The sequence below is a fragment of the Panthera pardus genome, unplaced genomic scaffold, assembly GCF_024362965.1.
Source record: "Panthera pardus isolate Hobbes unplaced genomic scaffold, ASM2436296v1 HiC_scaffold_24, whole genome shotgun sequence".
Classification (NCBI taxonomy): Eukaryota; Metazoa; Chordata; class Mammalia; order Carnivora; family Felidae; genus Panthera; species Panthera pardus.
In genome coordinates this window covers 125,267,118-125,290,953 of record NW_026526810.1, presented here as the reverse complement: position 1 = coordinate 125,290,953, position 23,836 = coordinate 125,267,118, and the positions used below count along the sequence as shown (strand labels likewise).

The window sequence follows — 23,836 nt, the reverse complement described above, 5'->3', positions numbered from 1 at the left end:
GACATATTCTTCTTGAAAAGAAGAGCTCAGTTTGGGATGTTCTGACTTGGGGATAAGGTGGCAAACCAAGAAACAAAAATTGAAGCGAGTTCCTGATACAGGTCACTTGTATTGTGGATCTACACCCTTGTTATTGTAGAAGGGCTGAGAGCGGGCTCCAAGTATTTTATTTTCAGGTGTCTCTCAGACATCCTTTAATACTGGAATGCCAGGTGGTATTTTCTTTCTTTCTTTCTTTCTTTCTTTGATGTTTTTTATTTATTTTTGAAAGAGCGAGCAAGCAAGCAGGGGAGGGGCAGAGAGAGAGGGAGACACAGGATCCGAAGCAGGCTCCAGGCTCTGAGCTGTCAGCAGAGCCTGATGTGGGGCTTGAACCCACGAATTGCGAGATCATGACCTGAGCTGAAGTCGGACACTTAACTGACTGAGCCACCCAAGTGACCCCCTCCCTTTCTTCTTTTTTTAAATACCACAGTGTGTGATGCAGTTTTTGACTTAACTGGTCTTCACAGAAAACAGGTACACTTCCACTGTTAATGAGGAGAGGCATCTGAAGGTTGGGGTGAGGAGTGCCAGCTGAGAAGTCCCAATTTCTTGGGTTCAAATCTTGCTGCCACAAGGTAACTACTGTGTGACCATGGATGGGCAGCCTACCTAACCGCTCTTTTTCCATACCCTCATGGAGCAGTTGTGAAAATTAAATGAATATAAAAAGTGCTTAGAACAGTGTCTAGTATATGAAAATCAAATAGTTGTTGTAATTATTCCTTATGCATTTTGGTAAGTAGACAGTTTTTAGCCTAGCTATTCTGGAACAAAAGTATAAGCCACAAATCCATGACAAATTTCAAATTCTTAACAAATTAACTTCTAAGTTAGAGTTTAGTAATATCCACTCAACACGAAAGCACACATTCACATAATACAAAACACCAACTAATATTCAATAAATTTACAGTTGATGCTTTTTGGACTTATGGCTAAGAACATACGGTGCCATAGCTTGAGAAAATCCATTCTGGAGGTATGGGAGTATCTTCTTTCACCTAACTGCAGACTCCCTCAGATTTGCCCTGAAAAGCCCATGCACTTTTCCAGCTCCGTGGCCTTCGCACCCCTTCCTCTGCTCAGATTTCCCTTCCAATCCATCTGGTTTTTTGAGGCGGACTTCCAGGCCTACTTGAAATATCACTGCCTTACCTTCAGCTGGTCTCTGACCCACCCTGACCCCACCCCAACTGGATAATACATTTTTTAAAACATTTTTGAGAGGAGAGAGAGCACGTGTGTGTGCATGCGCACACACGGCAGAGGGGGGGGCAGAGAAAGAGGGAAACAGAATCTGAAGAAGGCTCCAAGATCTGAGCTGTCAGCACAGGGCCCGATGTGGGGCTCGAACTCATGAACCGTGAGATCATGACCTGAACCAAAGTCAGACGCTTAACCGACTGAGCCACCTAGGCATCCCCCCTCCCCACAATAATACACTTCTAAGGGTGCTTCCACCAGATCATTACACAGGTAAACAACTAGCATATAATCAGTGTTCTATCTCTTTCTGCAGCCCCCGCATGGCATGGGTCATGTCTTGTTCTACTCCTGGAGCTGAATGAACACCATCATTAAACTCAACTACAAAAACTTTGCCTTCAGAAAAGGGTTCCTCAGTGTTACTCTCAACCCCCCTTCATACCCTTAACACAGGATCAATAAATACCCAACTTTAGTGAAGCACAACCATCTTTTAACTCCACCCTGAGGAAAACAAAATCCCCAAATAGACGGTAAATTCAATTTTCCAATGAAGTAGACACTCGAGACTCCAACAGCTACACCAGGACGCAGGCCTGCCCTCCGGGTTTTGTATTTTCAAGCTCCCACGATCAATCACAGGTCAATTCCTTAAAAGTAAATCCGTGTGTTTATCTCACTTGCTAGTTCTGTTTCTTTGGAGAACCGTGACTAACACACAGAAATGTACGAGGGAACTGTCCCTGCTTTCTCTGGACTCAACCTTCCCATTTTCACGTGAAGGCCAGCACTTCAAACATCATCTCTTCTTTATCCATGGATCCCCAGCACCAGGATTTCCAACTCTAACTTCAAAGACCCACATTGAGGACTCTTACACAAAGGAGTCCTATCCATTTACATCTTGGAGGCAACGTTTGACCAATGGAGGAAGGAACAAAAACACTTCTGGTCACTGTGTGCTTTTCGGAGGGTTCTCCAGGCAACAGGTTTCCCAGCAGGATAACATGATGCTGCCAGCTAGATAAGACTAATTTTACCAAATAATGTTTGTGTTTCTTTATGTATCTTTTCCTACATGGAGGAAAATCAGGTAAGATTTTAACCAAAGTTCAAAGTATAGCCTTCAAATTCAATTCGACATTCAAAGTGGTATGACTTCAGAAAGAACCTTGACTAGTACAAATAAGTATTCTAATGGACGGGATCACTAATCAGAGAATTGTCAGACCACACTGAGAAAACTGTTCTGTCATTTAAGGTATTCTGCACAAAACAAAATAACAAGAGCTATATAATAAAGTAGCCCTTGGGATGAACGATGGCTCACTAGTCAGGAATATTTCCAGTGGTAGCCATGTTAGAATTGGAAGCAGGTTGAGATTTCATCTGGTCTCCCCAACTCATCACCAGGAAGTGACAGTCACACTCAGCATCAGGATAGGAAAAGCCAGGCTTTTCATGTTACAACTTAATAACATGGTTTACTTTTTACTACTTGAAACTTAATAACTTAGCTTAAAAGATAATTACCGAACAGGTGAGCTGACATTAAAATGTGAGCTCTCTCAATATCTAATTTCTCTGAATCATGTTCAAGGGTCCATAATATATCTAAATTTATTTCCTTATTGGTTAGCTTTGTAGAAGGCTAGGTAGCATATTGATAACTTCTCTTAACTGAGGAATATTTGAACAGTTTACCTTTAAGGGTGTTATGTAAAATACAAGTGTGGGAGGGATTAATAAAAATCTCATACTCACTTACCCAGAGGACACATACATTTCAGATCTCTGTTCTCCCTGGCACTATCCATCTCAGGCACTGACCTCTCTACCCAGGAAGAGCACAACCAAGAAAACTACTTCTTTTAAAAAAAGTTTTTCAGTTTATTTATTTTGAGAGAGAGAGTGCACACAAGGAAGGGAGGGGCAGAGAGGAGAGACAGAATCTCAAGCAGACTCCGCACTGTTAGCACAGAGCCCAATGCGGGGCTCGAACTCAGGGACTGTGAGATCATGACTCGAGATGAGATCAAGAGTCAGATGCTTAACTGAGTCATCCAGGCGCCCCATCAAGAAGCCTACTTCTTCAGAAGCTACAGTTTCTCTTTAGGGGAACCTAGGTGGCTCAGCTGGTTAAGCGTCTGACTTCGGCTCAGGTCATGATCTCCGGGTTTGTGAGTTCGAGCCCCACAGTTCGCCTCTGTGCTGACAGCCTAGAGCCTACAGCCTGCTTTGGATTCTGTGTCTCCCTCTCTGTCCCTCCCCCACTCACACTCTGCCTCTCTCTCAAAAAAAAAAAACAAACGTTAAAAAAATTAAAGAAAAAAAAGTTTCTCTTTAAAGACCCACAGCAAAGAAATGCATACTAATTCCCCTTGGCCATCCTTCAGTCTCGATGGTGAAGCTTGGACAAGCATAACCACAGCTGTCGTGTCCTGGGGCCTATTAGGTCATATGCACTGAGCCTCTAGCATATCTCATTTCACTTAACCGCCCCAACAGGCACCCATTACTTTGCCCATTTTATATAATAGGAAATGGACACAGATTAAATAAATTTCCCAAATTCACAGAGCTAATAAATGATAGAAAAGCATCTTAAATTTTTAGGAGCCATATTTTTATTACACTACAGTGCCTCACAAACTGTCCAGAAGCCCACTCTTGCATCTAATGTATACCTCTAAACACAGTTCAGGTCACTGTTCCTGATCCTGAGCCAGGAAGGCCACTAATTTCCAGAAAGTAGGAAGGGAACTTGGTTTTGCTTCTAACTGGCTCTTTTGTTTCAAAGTTTCTTCTTGAGTATTCTTAAACTTTTGTTTCAAAGTCTGTTCGTTAAAGACATTATTTTACTCAGTCATACCTTAATTATTCGCATTGACATCATCGGGTCACTGAATCATTAAGAGATGCCTAATGGCCTTTGGTCAGACTAGGAGTCAGGAACTAAAGTTCTAGTCCAGTTCTCTTTTTCTGAGAGCACAACAATCTACCTTGTTATAAAAATGAACATAAAAAAAGCTTAATAACGAGTTTCTTATAGAGGGTAATGAAAATTGTGAAATTAGATTATGGTGATGATTGCACAATTCTAGGAATATACTAACTCAGAATTTAAATAAGTGAATCTTAAAGAAAATTATAATAAAGACGTTTTAAAAAATTAAAAACAAAAACCGCATTGGAAGAGACTGGATTGGTCAAGTGTCAATTTTCTGAGAGAAAGTAACTAAGGAATACTAGTTTTACCGCATCATTTTTGTTCTGGATTTACCTCAATTGTTAACTTGCCTAATTCCTACTATTGAAGTATTAAAAAACAGGAGTAAACACAAATTTTGTGCAAACCTTAAAAACTTCAAGACTCCTAAAAGCAGGCAATGATTACAGGCTTTGTGAAGGGGAAGTCACAGGCCTCTTAATAAGGCTCAGAAGACATACACACACTTTGAAAACTAACCATTTACAACACCACCTTTTGGAAACCTAATGGAAACCTATTCGGTATTCACAGCAGGAGTTACAAACACATTTTAAAAATTCTTCCCATCAAGAATATAAAGCCTACTTACCTTGTGACAAGGAACCAGGCAATTTGACTGAAGTCTGGAGATAGTCTCATATAAGTTTTAATATGTGGCATAGCATTGCTGCGGCCAGATGTCTCAGCCGACCATTTGCTAGTGACAGGAAAAATATATCACTAATAAGAAAATATAAACCCATCGTAATCCTATTAGGACACTTCATGAAAAGCAAAATCCCGTAATCTAAAAAGTGACTACACAGTTCTGTGCTAGAACCTGTGGTGTTTTATTAAACTGTTTAGAGAACAGAAAAAAGCACTGTGACCTCTTGGTATACAGCCTTCCGATCTCTTTTCTGCCATTAAGACTCATATATTCACATACGTATTTACTTCAGTTGTGACTTCAACTGCCCATCTGCATGTCTTGTCTGTTAGGTGGGCTGTGAGCTCCTCCAAAGCAGGAATCATGCTCCCACAGCGTATTACTAAGTACAGGCTCAGTATAAGCTTTTTGAAATAAAGTACAAAATGGGAAAAAAGCTAACAAGATGAATATTAGAGCTATGTTGAAAAGCCGGAGGATAATTCAGAAACACTGGAGTCCAAGGATGACGATCATGTAACTGAGTTTGGTTTCTAGGTATGCAGTACTGTAGGACTGAGGTTCTGTGGGGGAAAAAGGACCTGTGTCATGAGGTGACCATCTCTGCTTACAAATTTAAAGAGCATGGTTCCTCATGAGAAGAGACTGAGGCCAGAATTGGGATCAGGTAGACTGTTCTCTGGATCATTAAATTCACCTGAATGAACAGTGAAAAGAGCTCAACATAAGGGAATGTCCTCTGTAGAGAATAACCTCCCAAGAGACCCACAAGGGGACACCAAGTTAGACTGTGAGCTACCGAGATGCAATCTGCCTTTGTTTCCAACTGTGTTGTGTGGTGTAATTAACACCCATTGAAGCAAGCAAGAAACTGGGCCAAGAACACGCAGAACAAGTGTCCTGGATGGGCCAAGAACACGCAGAGCAAGTGCAACCCTGGAACAAGAGGGGGACGAAAGACCTTCCCTTCACCTGGCCATTCAACCACCGAGCAAACCAAATACTATCCTACATCCTGGAGAAAGCAGTGTGGGTTTCACCCTACGCAAGCTGCAGTCACAGTACGTGCACGTGCCAACAGAAGAATTAGATTCTGGAAATACGAGCTACAATGCTGCCGAATCACTAGGTTCTACACCTGTAACTCATGTACCATTGACAGTTATACTCAAATAACTTTTTTTAAAAAGCTGCTTACGGGGCACCTGGGTGGCTCAGTCAGTTAAGCGTCCGACTTTGGCTCAGGTCATGATCCTGTAATTTTTGAGTTCAAGCTCCACACCGGGCTCTGTGCTTGACAGCTCGAAGCCTGGAGCCTGCTTTAGATTCTGTGTCTCTCTCCCTATCTGTCCCTCCCCTGCTCACACTCACTCTCTCTCACTCTCAAAAATAAACAAAAGTTAGAAAAAAAAAAAAAAATGCTGCTTACATAAATTCTAAACTACCCAACATTATCTTTTTTTTTTTTTTTTTTTTTTTTTTTTTTGAGTTCCAGTATTTAAATAGAAACTTCACAGGGATAAATTTTACTCTTTGGTATTAAAAACCTATTCCAAATAGTGTTCAAAATCTTGTTTAAATTATTTCTATCACTAACATATGTAGATGAAAAAAAAAAACATAGCTACATTATGTAAGGTTCTTTTTTAAAACATGAGACTGACAATAAATAACGTTCTTATTCCGAAAGAAACAATAGCAACATTCTAAACCAATTACTTACTGAAAATAGGAGTGGAGCCAATTCTGCTTTTCAGCTGTCTGGATGCTATAGGGAAGAGAGCCACCAGCTTTTAAAAGAAAACAAAGTATTACAGAAAACAACTTGAGGATCCTTCATTAAGAATCTATAGTAAATACTGGGAAAAAAAAACCCAAAACAAAAAACAAACCACTTCCTATTTCATCTCATGGAACAGTACTTGGAAAAAAAAGGTCTATACTTGTCTTATTTTATTATTATTAAAAAAAAAAAAAACCTTTTTTTAACTTTTTTTTTTTTTTTTTTAAATATTTATTGACAGACAGAGCATGAGTATGCTGCGGGGTTGGGGGGACTGGGCAGGGAGAAAGGGAGACACAGAATCCAAAGCGGACTCCAGGCTCTGAGCTGTCAGCACAGAGCCTGACACGGGACTCGAACCCACAAACCGCGAGATCATGACCTGAGCCTAAGGCGGATGCTTAACCGACTGAGCCACCCAGGAACCCCAAAAAGGTCTATACTTGTATTAGGTATGCTCCCTCAGTGGGGTTTCCTTTCTTAGGGATACATATAAATGTTTATGCCCTGAAAAGAGAAAGGTATTATTTAATCACTCAGGGGTGGTAATTAAACATCTCTAACAGCACAGATTTGAAGTGTTACAAAAACTATATAAAAAATCCTGGCCTATCCTGCAGTCCTCACGAAGGTGAGAAATCCTTGCCCCCACTCTGGTCTGGAGCATCTCCGTTTTGGCCCAAGAACAGGTCAGCTGGGGAGGTAGACTAGGACAAGACGTGGTCCTCCTGCTTCCTTCACCTTTTACCCTCTGCCCTTTCTAAGCAGAGTTTGTATTAACATTCTCACAAATGTAATGGAATCATCAATAAAATTAACATGTTCAGTGAACAGTGAAGTTTTTAAAAAGGAATTCTAAAAGCCCTATTCTTGCATAGGAAATAAAGATACAGTTCCAGCGGCACCTGGGTGGCCCATCGGTTAAGTTCCCAACTCTTGGTTTCAGCTCAGGTCATGATCTCACGGTTCGTGAGTTTGAGCCCTGCATGTTGGGCTCCATGCTGACAGCATGGAGCCTGTTTGGGATGGTCTCTCAGTCTCTCTCTCTCTCTCTCTCTCTGCCCCTCCCCTGATTGTACACACTCTCTCAAAATAAACAAAAAAAAAGATACAGTTCCAAGTGGAAACACAATTAGTAGACTATTTTTGTTCATGTTTTAAAGGCAGAAAGTACCATTGTAGATCCACCAGTGACTCTGCAAACACATATTGGAACTTCCCCATAAGTAATCTATCTCCAAAGAAAGCTTTAAATTTCTCTTGACTCATCAAATAAGGGATGTCGATTCCTCTACTGCACAAAACTAAAAACCTATTCAGGACCAGTTATGAAATAGCTTTATTGAAAATACCATGTTTTCCCCCATTAAGAAGTACATTTTGAATGGATCCAACGTATTAGAAGCTGACAAAGGACAAGACAAACCGACACATCACCATGTGCTTGAGTCCTGTTATAATAATTTTGGTTTGGCCATTACGCAAAGCTGATACACTCCAAACCTTACCAAGCCTTTTCTGGCAGAGTTGTATCTAGTATTACAAGCAATAAATGGACTAAATTAGTCTAATTCTGAGCATTCTGCTTCCAGCCACAAGCAAATGCCAATCAGGTTTCCTTTTTCCAGAGGCAAACACTGCTTGGGTTTTTGGTTATCACCTCCTGAATGTGCTATCTGAAGGGCTTTGGATTCCACATAAAAGCTCGCCGTCCAGCACTATGCAAGAGAAGTCGCGAACAAGGTTGAAAGTTGCCTACAAAATCATGCAGACACTTACAGATGAAGTGCTTTAGAAAGTACAGATATCAACTATGTGACAACAAAGGTGCATCCCAAGATTAAGCAGAAGTTTTGGACCTTAAACATATCTGTATCTGGGATTCAAAACTGGAAGAACCACACAGAGCCACAGACACAAGCAGGGAAGATATGGAGAGAGAGATCAGAGAAAGGCATGTTAGAATTTCTCTGGAAAGGCAGGATGCAGCAGGGAAAGGTGGTTTTATTTGTCAGGACAAGCTCCCCACTGCTGGCAGAAGTGACCACCTTATTGTAGCAACGAGAACAGAAAGTACTCCGAGAGTTACTGTTAACCTACCCAAATGGCCCAACTGCATGGTACCATCGTTGGAACATGGCAGTGCTCAGTAGTACGCATTTCTATGATCCTTAGCCAGTTCAGGGAAAATATTCTCTAAATTTCTTATCAGTACTTTTCTCCAGAAGAATGGCATTTTTATTACCTGTGTTAAAAAGTTTACCAGGGCATGTATGAAATAAACACAAAAATTTCAACTCAGACGGTTTCCATTAATTACCGGGATAGCCTTCTAAGCTGGTCCGCACATTTTCCACAGAAGGGTAGATCTAAAAACAAAGGAAAGACAGAACAAACTCATAATGTACGTCAAAGAAACTTTCTTAAAAGGAATGTTTCTAAGAAAATGAAAGTCTCCATTAGAAATATTTCTTTTACAAAATTTGAAAAAGTTACTTTAAATTTTTAAAAAGTTTCATCTTATGAAAAAATTGAACTTCTAGTCAACTACAGGAAGTATATATATTTGACGGAAAAAAACCACTTCGGTTTGAGTACTCTTCCCTCAAAAATACCAAGTTCACGCAGCGTTCAGTGCAAAATTGTGTATTCAAAAGTCTCTAATACTCATCATTCTGTTGGCAATGCTTTAGCAACTATATTTTCTTTTGCTTGAAAACCTGAAGGAATGAAAAATCACAGGTTCATCTGTGGCTGAAGCAGCACACTCCCAGCACTAGATGACGCCAGGGCCACCTGATCACCAGTGCTGGTGCTAACGTGCTGCCATTTCCACCCCAGACTCATGGAAGAAAACCTGCATGAGGAGGACGGATTCTTGTTCTTCTCCTGGACTAGCAAACACACACACACACACACACACACACACACACACACACACACACCTCTACCTGGAGCGGGAAAAGCACTCACCAGATGGAGGGGAGCAGCACTTTTCCCTGGGGTCCTGCTCTCCTTCCCCTGGGTCACCAAGCTTTCTTTAAACTCCGAACACAACCATTTTGATTCGTCAGCTCCCATAGAGCCAATGCTTGAAAACTGACCTACTATTGGCCAAGACTCTCCTTTAGGTATGGATGAGGCATGCTCTTTCAGAAGCTGTCAACAGAAAAGGTTTAACAACTCAGAACACAGCTTTCTGTCCTTGGAATGCAATCAATAGAAAAATGCTGAAAATATTAGAGATCAATTTCATCCTCACACTTTTTCTTCTTTGGAAAATACTCTTTCAGTACTAAAAATATTTTAATGGAGTAGGTGGATAGAAGCATTCTTCCAAAACTCCATGATTTTATTAAAGTAAAACCATTTTTTTTTTAAAGAAAAATGTAGAAATGTCAGATAAATCACTAGCCTGCCATATGAAATGGGATCTTGCTTTGAAATAACTGTTTAATGCTTAAAAAATAAAAGCTATTGGGTATTTTGACTCCTATCAATTGAAAGAGATTTAATTTAACACTTGGGCTCCACATGGTGATGCTGTAAAAAAAAATTATGTTTACATATATACAGACCACCTTAAGCACTGCAGGTGTGTGATCTGCAAAGCTACAGAAACAGTTCAAAAACATTTGGAAATTTTACTACTTAAACACATAGTTATTACCTAGAGGCTGAAGAAAAATGAAGCCCGTATTCTGATTGCTTAGTTTAATATGTAGTATTTTAACACAGCTGAGACATTAATATTTATAAACACACTTGCCCAAAAGCCTAGGTCTCAATTTCCACCCTAAGGCAACATGGTGTGAGCAACAGGCCCGAACGGTAAGCTCCAGGACCCACTTTCTGTTCTGGTGCTCAGCCCCTCATTGGCTACATAGCCCTGGACGTGTCCCCGTACGTCCATTTACAGGTCAGTGGAACCGAAGTCTGATCATTCCCGTCTTCCCTGGAAGGCAGCTGTGATGCAACATGAGCTTGTGTGTGAGAAATGGTCTGAAAACTCTAAGATGCTCTTTATCTTCCAGGAAGACTGTGATCCTCGACAATGTGTACAAGAATCTAGCCTGTCGCAACCATCAGTCCACAAACTGGTAACCACTAACCAGCACAGTGAACGTTCAACGCGGGCCTTGCGTTCTCTATTTCGTCTAACCCTTGCGAAATTCTGTGTGAGGTATTGTTATTATACCCATTTTATAGACGAGAGTCAGGTCACAGGACTTGTTCATAGGTGAGGATTTGAGCCCAGGTATGGGGATCTACCTCAAAGCTATGGACTTAGTAGGCTCTAATGCCTTCTCTAGGCTTCTCTTGGCTTCAAGACCTCACCTGCTTGCAGCTGTGGTCTCAATTCAAAAAAGCAAATTAAAGTGTCATTAACCAAGGCTAATTCTCACATGACAAACAGTTCACGGAAAAAGGTGAAGCTTTTAAGAAAGCCACTTCAGGTTCATTAATGTCAGTACTACATCTCCTAAACAGAGATGAAGAAAACCTTAATGTTTAACTTGCTTGTGGCTTTAATTTGGTGAAGACTTTTCTTTGTTCATTTTCATAGCAGCAGCAAATGCCACTTTTGTCGTTAACTCTTACAGGGACTGGTTAGTAAACAAAATACACGCTAGCACAGCTGTAGCCTTTACTCAATAGTATTTTTCTGTTCTTGGTTGATTTGTCATGTTAAAAATCCTTTACGTGCTGACAACAATCCAAAACTACAATAGCTGAATAAACGAGAGGTCTCTTTATGAAATAAAAACTAACAAAGTCCTTATGCTTTTGCCATTTAGAGCAGTCTACACTTCTAAAAGAGGCGGCAAGACATTAAGGTGCAAGTAATCACCGAGAACTACAATCAACTGATCAAGTTCACTCAGAATTGTGCTATTATGAAGCTGCCATCAAAATGTAATTATAAAGGAAAAATGTAAGTTAAAAGAACAAGTTAAAATAGTAAAAATTCTGTTACCTTCCTAAGCCTAAAATGTCCCCAATTATCTTTTTCACTTCCTTGAAAGCGTCCTGGGGTTGATCCAATAAGATAAACACTAAAAGGATATAAAATGCAAGTTAATAGAGCACAGTGATGGGATTTGTAGACCCCCAAATCACAAAATTCACATAAAACTAATGTAATCACGAAATGTTCTGAGAGACCACCTATTTTCTTCAGATGCCTCCTCAGAATAGTAACTGATACTCAAATGAGTTTTCAAGAACGTCACATCATGGTGGAACATTCACAAGGTTTAAGGTACCAGGCAAAGAAATAAGTGACTTTCAGATACTCCAGAGGGAGGCTGATGGTGAGCACGATTTACTGGCATCCACTTCAGTGCCCCAGATCTAGGAGACACAGACACGGAGACAATCTGCTCTCATATTATAAAGGACAGCCAAATACCATTCTACCTCTTTCCAAGGCCCTTGCAGTACAGACACCATGTGGCTCTCAAGGTATTCACCTACTTTAAGAACCCCAAATTGCTAAACGATACGTACTTGGTTTCAGAGAGATCATGCTCGTGGATAACATCTATCCACTCCTTGAGAGAAGGAGCATTATAAGCCATTAAGTAGCTGATAAGATCGGCTTTAAAATGTGTTGTCGAGTCTCCAGATCCGTGGGTTCCGTGGACAACTCGTGGGTATAAGGGGCTCAACCATATTCTGGAACAGAAAAAAAACAACAGGAATGCAACTGAACACAATGGTATCGCGTGCTGACTGCACATTCACCCTAAGGAAGAGGCAAATCTCATCGGCTGCGTCCACACGGTAAGTAGATGGATCCTGAGGAAACAGGAAGCACAGATCCCCTCACACCCACTCCAGTGGCTTCCATCGTATTCAGAATGTTTCTCAATTTAACACCTCACCATGAACTTAGGAACCCAGAATATTTGGCCTCTGCCCACATCTCACAACCGAATGCTCTATGCTTCCTCTCGCACCACACCGTTATCTTTGCCCCCAGCCCCACCTCCGCACTGCTAAGGCCTGGTGACAACACAGGTGATAGCTCTTCTAGTTGCTGTAGTAAATCCACACCACCTGTGGTGACCCAGCAAGCTACACCAACGCAGCTCTTCAGCCAAATGGAAAAGTCATCTACACGAAGAAAAACGTGTATACAAATCCGATTTTAGTAAGGAAACTCCTTTTCATGATGTGTATGCCACAGCAGTTGGAGATATTTTCATATCCTGTACTCTCCTGGTGTCTGGAAGGAGTGACACCACATTTAATGATGCTACGTTTACACTGACCTCAGACTTTCAAATTATCTAGTGAGCAAAATATTAAACACATCTTTCATCAATTCTCTTCAAAAGGAAAACAAAGGCCTTCTCCCAAACTTTTATATTACACCCACAAGTGGGAAAAGCGTATCTAAACCCCACCCTTCTGTGAAGTGCTCCAGGACAGATCACAGACAAGTAGGGCTTCAAACCTCTTGCGCTCAGTTTCAACTGCAAAACCACGTCAGCCGTCCTGCCTCACAGGACACGTGTGCTTCACACCGGAGGTTATGACCAACGTCAGGCTTACACAAGTACTGAGGATCTATTTGCTGTCCCTGCTTTTCCCCTCCAGCAGCTATCCCACTGAGCCATATTTAATCCCATTTATTATCCCATTAAGCCCAAAGAGAAACTACCCGATTCCTTTCACCGGCCGCCCTCAAAGGAGACCGGCAGCGAGGGGAAGGCCCCCAGCGCAGGAAGCATCCAGAACTGCAAGGACCCTGGCTGCATGTCTTCTGAACTCTGCACATGTTTCTGGCAGGGTAGCAGGTCATACCTTCCCTTCCCACCTCAAGAAGACCCCTTGTACAAGGGGTAACACGTGTGACAAAGACTGTAGCCCAGGTTCTGGGGCCAGATCTGGGTCATTTGGGGTCAGGCCAAGGCCTTCCAGGAGCACCTGCCTCTCTGTGTAAAATGAGCCCACTGGGCTGGATGAAGAAGTCTCTCCGTCACAAATAGCAATTCAGAGCCCACAACCTGGTGGGCTCCTGCCAGATTAGAGGTTCACTCTCTGGTGTCTGGGTGGATGAGGAACTTGACAGATGACAACTTACTAACCCAGGATACTGAGATGCGAAGTGTTTTTAGCACTTTACCAAGTAAGATGTGAAATCATTATGGGCCAAATAATTTTAAATGTGAGAAATTAACAGGCAGACCAAGCAGCAGCTGAAAGGGTGGTTGGAACACCTGTACAGCAGAAAAGGATCAGCAGAGTGTTACTAGAACCATCATGAAGGTTACACAAAAGGACTGCTTTTAAATGTCTTACAAAAATTACAACCCACAACACAAAAATGCAAGTTTGAGAGACCAGAATTTAGACTAAACATGAGGTAACATTACCCTACTCAGAGGTGGTGGGCAGAGGGAAGTTGAAAGATTTCATACCCTTGGTACTTTAAGTTTTAAACAATAGAAACTATTACCTGCTCAATTTAAAAAGTTAAATGAAAATAAAACTTTTTTTAGAGAAAATTTTATTGTCTTTAATGTTTATTTTTAGAGAGGGACTCCTCTATATATCCAATATTTTGGAGACACAGGATCTGAAGCAGGCTCCAGGCTCTGAGCTGTTAGCACAGAGCCCAATGTGGGGCTCGAACCCACAAACTGTGAGATCACAACCTGAGCAGAGTCAGACGCTCAACCTACTGAGCCACCCAGGTGCCCCCAAAAAATTTTAAAGGAAAAAAATCCGAATACCCAAATCCTTACCCTTAATCCATTTCCCCAGAGCAGCCATCCTGGAGAGACCTAAAGAACATGGCTCAAGCTTCTCTCTCCAAAATAAGCTGGAGGCCACAGGTAGGATTATTTGAGCCACACAGGCCAACTTCACAAACTCCATATGACTCATGGGTTCAAAAACCCAACCCAGCATCTCAGAAGCTCTAGGAGTGGCAAAGGCATAGTTGACCTCAAACCCAGTGGCTGAGGCTTTTACAGACCATGGGGATGCCCTCCACCCTGAACCAGTTGGAATTAAAATATGCTTCTCAAGATGCAATTAAATGGGACACTCAGAAACTAGAACACGTTTACAGGAGAACTATCAGGCACTGGTGATAGGGCTCTAAGCCACTTGCCGTGGCGGGGAAAGAGTGAAGAGAGAGAACTAGGGATGTCAGGCTCAGGGAAAAGCCTGTCTTTCCAACTTGAAGGCAGTAAAAGGAGAGAGGGTACCATTGTTCTACATGGCACTGGGGTTGAAGCAAACCCATAGGATGGAGGCTGGAAGGTCCTGTATTTCAGTTCAACCTACGGTGTGACTTGGGCTCTGCCAGAGCTAAGAGCTCTAGCCCAGCCTGGACGGTGACGGGGAGGACGAGAAGGCAGAGGAGGAGAGTGAAGGACACGCAGACCCTGGAAGAGGCCAGATGAATCCTGGACTTTCTTCTAACCCCAGAGAAAGCAGAGATTTACAAAATGACGTAAACAAATGGAAATCAAAGCCAGCCACAATCAAGAGTTTACCAAGAGGGAGAATAGTTAGAACTTGATTTGGGCAAGTTACTAAAACAGAAAAAAAACCAAGCCCCTCTTTTAAAAAGAACTCAAAAGACCAGATCTAGCCTGAGTATACCAAGGACAGAGTTGGTAACAAAAACACAAAAACGAAAGAACAACAAAAAAGTCAGTTTTTCCTCTTGGAGATTCACAACTATATGAACCTATTAAAGGCTCTAAAAAGATACCAATTTAGCTTTCTTTTACGGAAAAATAAACTGGGGATGAGGAGAAGTTTTCAGCATATGATTAACCATGAAGTTTCCCTTCAATACCATTTGGGAAATGACAAGCCAGAGTACAAGTGGGGAAAAGGGTTCATGGAGACCAAGGAAGTTACTGATGGGTCTCACCAGAAAAATAATGGGTTCAGACCTTCCATTTTATACCGTCTTTCCTGCCTCAGATCCTTTGCACAGGCTTGCTCCCTGTGCTTGGCTGTTGAGTGTGTAATCCCATTTAAAAGTACATTTACATATATATTCGTCATGGATGTGTATGTACTAAACTGTTAACACCCGTTACCTCAAGAGAGTGGAGCTGAAGGGAGGTAGTAAAATACTATTTCTGTGTAGGTCTCTTTTTTATGCCACATGTGTGGGTGTTTTTTTTGTTTTTTTGTTAAACACAATAGCAGAATAAAGTGAATGCCACCCACAGCCACTGCCGTGAAGTAAACAGAAGCCCACAAACCCCTGAGTCTTCTGATGCCAGTCTGCACGGATGAGGTTAGAGGTATGTATGACAACCCGGAGGCCTTCTTCATACAGCAGTAACATCATTTTCCTTTAAAAACAGAAGAGAACAAAGGCATTAATGCTACTTTCAAAACACGTACTATTTTTCAGTGCAGATATCATGGCTAAAGGAATTTTTAAACTCTTCTGTTCCTCAAGCTTCTAATACTTATAATCTTCATTTCTTCTACACATTAAAATCCAAGTCTACTTAAGTGGTGGGTAGAAAACCACCTTCCAAAATGCTCAGAGTATTGACAAGTGAACCTTTGCTATGTCCCACCCACATGGCCAATCCTGAGACTTTGAGCCCTTCCCCTCCAGTCTGGCCCTTTATCTATTCAGCATTATATGCTACTATCTGGGACAATGGGAATCTTCTTGTCCGGTGGTTTTCAAAGTATGGTCACCATCTCCCACTACATCATGGCTAGCGTTTTTTAAGAAATGGTAATCAAGTTAGAAATTCTAAAATACACCGTAGATAATTAAGTAACTCTTGTTTCAGCACGGGAGTATGGACACGTGTAATAGACTGAAATGTACATGGTCTTTTCTAATGTGGGACGGACTTTAAATGCTTCACTGTCCTAGGACTGACATTTTCTCACACTCCACAGACGCCACACTTCTTCACCAATGTGTCTAGCCTGAAATAAGGCTTTCCTGTACTTCATTTACTCAAGTCAGACCCAGGTTTGAGTCCTCCCTTTGCCGTGGGCCTTCCTTCCCCAGGCCTCCAGTCATCAGAGTTCTCTTAATTCCAGCAAGAAAAGGAATAGGAAACAAACCGCTTTCTATTTGAAGCTGGGAGACTTTAGCTCCATTTATCAGTTGGAGACTGTATGATCCTAGGAAGTCATTCAGTGTACCTCAGTTTTTCACTTACAAAGTGAAGGATCAACCCCTTCCTTGCTGTGGTGTTGTTGCGAGAAGAAAACGTAACTAACATGCATTCTTGAAACCAACTCTCCCACAAGTGTATTTCCACGACTCCTTCGTTGCTTTATTACGTCATCTACTACTACTTCAGGAGGCTTCCTGGCTTCCCAATGGTTTCCTAATTATTTCAGGAACCTAAGTTCTCTCAATATAACTAGCGACTCCGCAAGGCAGTAGCTCCACCTTCTATGCATTGGGGCCAAAATGCTCCTCAATACCTACTGATGTCAGTTCAGGCATAGGGGGCAAAATGGACCAGTGGTTCTCTCCAAATAACGCGAATACTTGGACAGGATAGGGTCAGCATAAGAAGGTATTGCAAAGAAAAGAGGAGATACATAGCTCTGGGCAAAATGAGAATTTAACCCAAGCCAGCAAACAGTAAGTTAATGCAAAGCTGGAGAACTGACAGCTGCTGAACCAATCTTTCCTCCATTTATGAAACGTGCTCCCCGAAATCTGGGCAGATTTACATACACAGTTGCCAAGTTAGCAGCTGACTGTAATTAAGACGACGACCAGTTATGAATTCAAGATGGAAGTTTCACAAATATTTCCATTAATCAAGGCATCAATTATCAGGAAAATCATGTACTGCTGTCAGTGAATCCCACCCAACAGAATCCTGAACTAATCTGAGGGGACCCAGATCCTCCTCAGACAAAATGGCATAAACTAATAAAATCACAAAAATGGATAAGGTAGAAGAAATGAGAGCACCCTTGGAGAAATGCTGACCTACATACTATCTGGGAAGTTGTGGGGGAAGCAAAAGGGACAATTCCCCAATCTGAAACCGTTCCTGTAAAGGGGCGAGACGACAGAGCTACGCAGAGCCCGTGTGCCAGGCCTTCCAGAGGCTCCACAGCACAGCCCTCACACCCGTCCCGGAGGCTCTCGCAGTCTCCGCTTGCAACCACACGGTCTATGGCTAGAAGGTAATGGGAATGGTCAAGGTTCCCCAATGAGTCCAAAGGGCCTGTCTGGATCCCCTGTGCCTGGATCATCTCACTGGGCACGGCTTCAACAGGGAAGAACGGGCCACAGATCCTTCACACAACCGGTGTGTGAACGGACGGCTGGCTGGGACAGTGTGGTCTAGGCAAGATGAAGCAGGAAGTCATGTGTGCCGGGAGGCCTGGCTACAGCTGCCAGCAGAGAGAGGTGCCCTGCCCACCCCACAGTCTGCCACTGGCTCCCAGTTAGGTGGAGACATTCACTGGCCAGCTGCTTTGGCTGCCCTCCTTCCCTGCTGTGGATTCTCAGGGCCAGAGGCATTTTTCCTCCCAGCTCTGGGGGACATTGAAAAGCTTCCGAATTCTAAAGCACTGGGTGACAGGCCCTGGGACTGCGTGGCATCCTGCAGAAACCTGGAGCAAGAATGTTTATTGTACCTAACAGGACTACGACAGGGGCTACATTGTGGTCCTCTCCAGATGCCTTGTGCACAGTACATGGTCAATGCATGCTTGCTGAAGTGAATGTCATCTCAAAGACTACTTCCTGTTTACTGTGGTAACTACACACTGTCAAGTTGGGGAGGCACTTTATACCCCAGCGCCACACAAGCCGGAAGGTTTCCTGTTTCTAAATCCTAGGTTTTCCCCTCTCTCGCCAAAACACTACGAGCTGTGAGAACTATTAAGTCCCAAGACACGAGAACCATATTTCAATATAACAGGTATTTAATGAATGCCTGAAAAACTTTTTCTTAAAGTTTATTCATTTCGAAAGACAAAGTGAGCACACAAGCAGATAAGGGGCAGAAAGGAGGAGACACAGAATCCGTAGCAGACTCTGCGCCAGGAGGGCAGAGCCCGATGCAGGGCTTAACTCATGAACGGTGAGATCACAGCCTTAGCCAAGATCAAGCGTCACATGCTTCGCTGACTGGGCAACCCTGGCACCCCTCTTTAGAATTTTTTAAACGAGTCACTGAAAGTCACTAAGACCTGAGTTAAAAAAAAAAAGACAATTTTAATCTCCTAGAGATACTGGCATCTTAATATAAACTACACAGACCATGTGTCTGGGAAGGGCTCTGTTGTCATTACTTCTCTAGGCATTTACTACTCCAAGTGAGCAACTCTGTGGAGTGTAATCTGCTAAGTGTGTAGCGGGGGGGGGGGGGGGGGGGGGGGGGGGGGGGGGGGGATGGGGAAGGAAAAGACCAAAGAAAAAAATGAGGTCAATTTTAGCAGTGAACAAATGAGAATTAAAACTTAAAATGGGTTTGGGACACCTGGGTGGCTTCGTCAGTTAAGCTGCCAGCTTGGAGCCTGCCTGGATTCTCCTCTGCCTCTCCCCTGCTCAATCTCTCAAACTTACAGGACAGGACAGGACAGGACAGGACAGGACAGGACAGGACAGGACAGGGAAGGGAAGGGAAGGGAAGGGAAGGGAAGGGAAGGGAAGGGAAGGGAAGAAAGGAAGATGGAATTCGTAGGCTCCCCTCCTCCTCAGCGTGCAGGTGCAGTGTGATGATGCCCATGAAATGCCAACTGCTGGCAGAGAACATGTGGCCAGGGCAGAAAGCTGGCACTAAAGACCTAGTAAATCACGTCCAGGGCCCGAGTGAGTAACAGTATTTTAGAATCTGTATTTAATGCTAGGGTTCCAGCTAAGGGCAATGGACTAGGATCCATTTGGTGCAATCCATTACTGGTAGAATTGCCTACCCATGACAGGGTGACAACTGCCATCCACCACTCAGGTCTCTCGTGATGCAGAGCGGGGAGCCTAAGATGCCTATTCAGTCTATTCAAGGCTATTGTCTATTTTTTGCTGAAATTAGCACTGAGCTCACAGGATGCTATATGAGTAATTTATACCTGAGCTAAATGCTTAAGTTCACAATAATCCTCAAACCCTGTCCCGTTAGAGGCTACTGATTAGGGATAGTTGGTAAATAACATTTATCCAAGGGCATCTAAGAGCAGATAATGGAGGGCCGATATGTATCCTCTTAAAAAATGGCTCCATTCTTCCTGCTATGGTTCTATTTTAAGATAGACCGTATGCTTCAAACTGTACTTTGCCAAAGAATGGTGAACAGACGTCCTTATTTCAAGTCACCATAACATCAAGAAAACAATGGTCATACCAAGACTGAGGGCTAATTCCTCTTAGGAGATTGCTTGCCACCCTAGAGACTGATACCTGAAGGAATACATCTGCAACACCAACCCATTTCCACCGCTGGTCTAGAAGAGGCGGCTCTGTCCTGTTCTTTTGAAAACGCTTTCTAGCAAAATGTGATTTATACAAACAGGGACAACCATATATTTTTCTTATTTATAGAATATGTAAAAAGTCTCAGCAAAACAGGAGTCAAACTGATCATTAGACACATGTCAGGTAGGAAGTAACAGAAGCTTTTCTTGTCTAGTTTATAAAGTCTCAAAATTATTCCAAAACAAGTTTCTGATAGCGCTTGAGCAGAGACGGCATCAGCTTCTCCCGTCAACTTTGTAGAATAGTTTTTCTTTTCATCACAGCTGACCTAACAATATTCTATTGAATGCAACTCAGCATCTTAAGCAATCACCAGACCTTTTTTAAGTTGTGGAATCCACAGGAACATGACTGACACGTACAGTCATCCATAACCACGGACCACACAACCATAATCTATTCCCCACCCCCCAGTTGGCTGTAAGAAATGCCCTAAACAGAAAGAAAGCAGAGACCGCATCATGGATTCAGACTTTCATGTTGAGAGCCAGAATCCAAGGACTTTGTCTTGAGACAGTGAACAGTTCCACTGTCTCTACTTCCTTACTGATAGCTTTTTCCCCCCTTGGCAAAACTGTCAGCCCTAAGTTCCTTTAAGGGCACTTTTAGAAAAGCATCCTTTGCTCTACTAAAATCATACCCTCCCCATTTCAAAAAAAATTTGCTTACGTATGGTGTGTTCCAAATGCAATATCCAACTTTGCCTAGGATAAAAAAAAAGAAGTTGAGTCACTTTTAATAAACTCAATATCCCTATCTATTGGAAATTAAGTTAGAAAAGATTCAGGACAACTTTGTTTTTACTGCCCTCTAGTGGAAAGGCCCTGGATTGACAATACAACTTTGAATAATCCTATCCAGCGAGGCTCATTAAAGTTAGCCAGAATGATTTTATACATACTGCATTTTAATAAAGTATTTTGAGACAGAGCATGAATGCACAAGAGATGGGGGGAGAGAGGGGGAGGGAGGGAGGCAGGGAATCCCAAGCAGGTTCCATACTGTCAGCACAGAACCCAATGCAGGGCTTGAACTCATGACCAATGAGATCATGACCTGAGCCCAAATCAGACACTTTCACTGAGCCACCCACCTGCCCTGACACATACCACATTTTTAATTACAATAATCAGAAACAAGAAGCCTGATTTCTTTAGTTGAAAACAAAAAACAAAACAAAACAAAAGGCAAAACAAAACGAGAACCTATGCAAAGTTTTACAATTAGGTATCTGGTTTATACAGAAATTAAAGTTATCAGAGTTTCCAGAGTATATTTAAAAGAACTAATATGGTAGCAGCACACATTATCATGTTACAAGTTGTCTTCTATTGGTAACATAGCAAGTGCTGAAAAGAGGTAACAATTTCCCTATTACAAAATGGTACCTTCACAAATAGGGGTATTAAATTTAAATTTAAAACATTTTAACACCCAGTATAGCAAGACCTTAGTTAAGCAGAATATGCCCCGAGATGTAGGCCATGAAAGAGTTAAACAGAAAGGCCCCAACAGTGAGGAACGCAGGTGGGACACAGATTGCATCTTCACAACTTTGCAAGACTTAAATCTCTAAGCCTCATCTTTTAAGTCTTTCTTCTCCTCTTTAAAATAAGGATACTGTTAGGGGATTCAGAATTTTAGGAGTAAATGACAATAACATGAAGTGCCTGGAAGAGAGGGCCTGAATGGGGGAAGCACTCTACAAATGGAAGAAAATACTATTAAAATCAAGCCCTCCACCCCAACAGGGCAGATGTGTGGACCTGTTTGCTGGAGGCAGAAATGGGCAACTGGAACACACAAGTGAGTAGGACACAGCCTGTCTTGGGGCTGCTCAGACAGGTGGCCCCGCTCCGTACACTTTTAAACTCCGTGTTTAGGGATGCTCACAGACCAGAACCCATTTGTGTGGTCTGCCAAAGATGACAGGAAAAACAATAGGTCTTTAAAATTACAAAATTAGAATGAGGACTGCTTCTCTGTAAACTGATGATTAGCTCAGAAAGAGCAATGGTCGGGAGACTTGGCTTTTGAGTTTAGTTTTGCTGTAAGTTGTTGCCTCTCTGGCAAATTTCAGTACAAGCACATGGATGATAACTTCAACAGGTAATAGTTAATGGGGCAAATGTACCAAATCTTTGGCTCAACAACCTAGTAAAGAAGACTATTAGCAATCCATCCTAAAGATGAACAAGTTAGGCTTGAAGAGGTTAAGTGATGGACTCCATGACGGTAGGTGGAGAACTGGGACAGAACCCAGGCGATATGACCTTGACCACCATAAGGCCTCAACCTCTGGCCCAGGCCCCACATATGCAAAATGTGACTATCTGTTGATTCTGTGCCTGGTATGCCTCCATTTCATCAAATGACACTATGTTGCCAAAAAAACAAAATAGCCAAGAATTCATCTTATAGACAAGGTATAACGGTATTTTAACAAGTTATGATGGGGCCACAATCCTACACTTCAGACTAGAGCTGGGTGGGACCTTCTGAACAGCTCTTTGCAAGAGGTAAAGAACACAGTGGGTCATCATGCCCTCTAGTGGCCGGCCTGGTACACGCCACCAGACATGCCCCACACCTGAACTTTCGTGATTAGGTACCTCGTATTTGAAAAACACTTTCTATGTCCACTGATTTCATCACTGGTTTTTAGGATTCCTTTGTTATTTTCTGTCCACTATTAATCTGATGAGAACTATCCTACTGCAGTTTAACCTCTTCTTGTTTTGGAAGCATAAGCACAACAATGGCATTTTACCCAACTTCGTAGCAGAGGCTTATCTTCGCAACTTCGTAGCAGAGGCTTATCTATGTAGAAGGTGAGCCACAAACATGTTGGGTAAAGGAATGCCGGTTTTAAAATTCCAACTGTAGAAAGTACTGTGGGTTATATCACAGGAAAAATCTGAGACAGGTTCCAGATTGATCAGATTGAGATTTCTCACTTTTAATGTTTAAAAATAACCACATATGCACAGGTAACATTTTGTAGTTGAAACATTAAAAGGAATTGGAACTCTTACATTTTATATGGACAGGAGAAAAGACTCTGGAAAGAAAATGGGGGAAAAAAAAATAGGTTCTATGTAGTTCACTCTGGTCAGTGCACTCCAAGAGCAGAAACCTTGAGGCAATTTTACCATGGCAGGGAGAAAATGGGGCTTATGGGAGGGTCTTATCACAGCTGTTCACAAATGGACTGATGAGCCTCCTGAATAGCAAAGGTCAACATCACACCAGCCACTTCAGAACCACTATTTCCACAAGAAGGAAATCCTACTATGAAAAATTCTTGCTTCTCTCTCCCCAGTTTGCCTGCTTCTTGCATGAAGTGCCACACGTAATATTCTTTCAGGCATGGCATCAAAAGCAACCAGTTATGATCAAAGTCCAAGACTTACATTATATTTTTACGTACTGGCTGAAAAGCATTAGGACAGAATTAAGGAACTGTATCAAGAACCTGGCCAACTTTTTGGCCTTTTCTGCTTTGCTTTGGTCCCAGCGAACCAAACAGATATACCTGTTACAAGACCACTTAGTGTCCCCTCATTAAGTCTGGATCATTTCCATCACGACTCACACAGCTAGTTTTTAAACAGGCTTAATTTGTTCATCTGTCCAGTATAGACGTTGGATGCAATTCAGGTGGAAAATTTGAGAGGACTACAGGTCAACTGTCAGCAG

General features: G+C 42.2%; 1 protein-coding gene across 4 annotated transcripts in view; it reads right to left on the bottom strand.

Annotated features, from left to right (window-relative positions):
* The window catches only part of TDP1 (tyrosyl-DNA phosphodiesterase 1), a 90,483-nt gene that overhangs the window by 53,644 nt on the left and 13,003 nt on the right, over positions 1-23,836 (bottom strand). For all 4 annotated transcript variants that reach the window (XM_019462005.2, XM_019462010.2, XM_019462009.2 and 1 more), the window contains 8 exons: positions 20,807-20,841; positions 15,918-16,010; positions 12,187-12,354; positions 11,654-11,732; positions 9,649-9,834; positions 8,996-9,044; positions 6,616-6,682; positions 4,833-4,940 (listed from right to left, as the gene is read on the bottom strand). In XM_019462005.2, the coding sequence (XP_019317550.1) occupies positions 4,833-4,940; positions 6,616-6,682; positions 8,996-9,044; positions 9,649-9,834; positions 11,654-11,732; positions 12,187-12,354; positions 15,918-16,010; positions 20,807-20,841 (785 nt within the window). The remainder of the gene's footprint in view (positions 1-4,832; positions 4,941-6,615; positions 6,683-8,995; positions 9,045-9,648; positions 9,835-11,653; positions 11,733-12,186; positions 12,355-15,917; positions 16,011-20,806; positions 20,842-23,836) is intronic.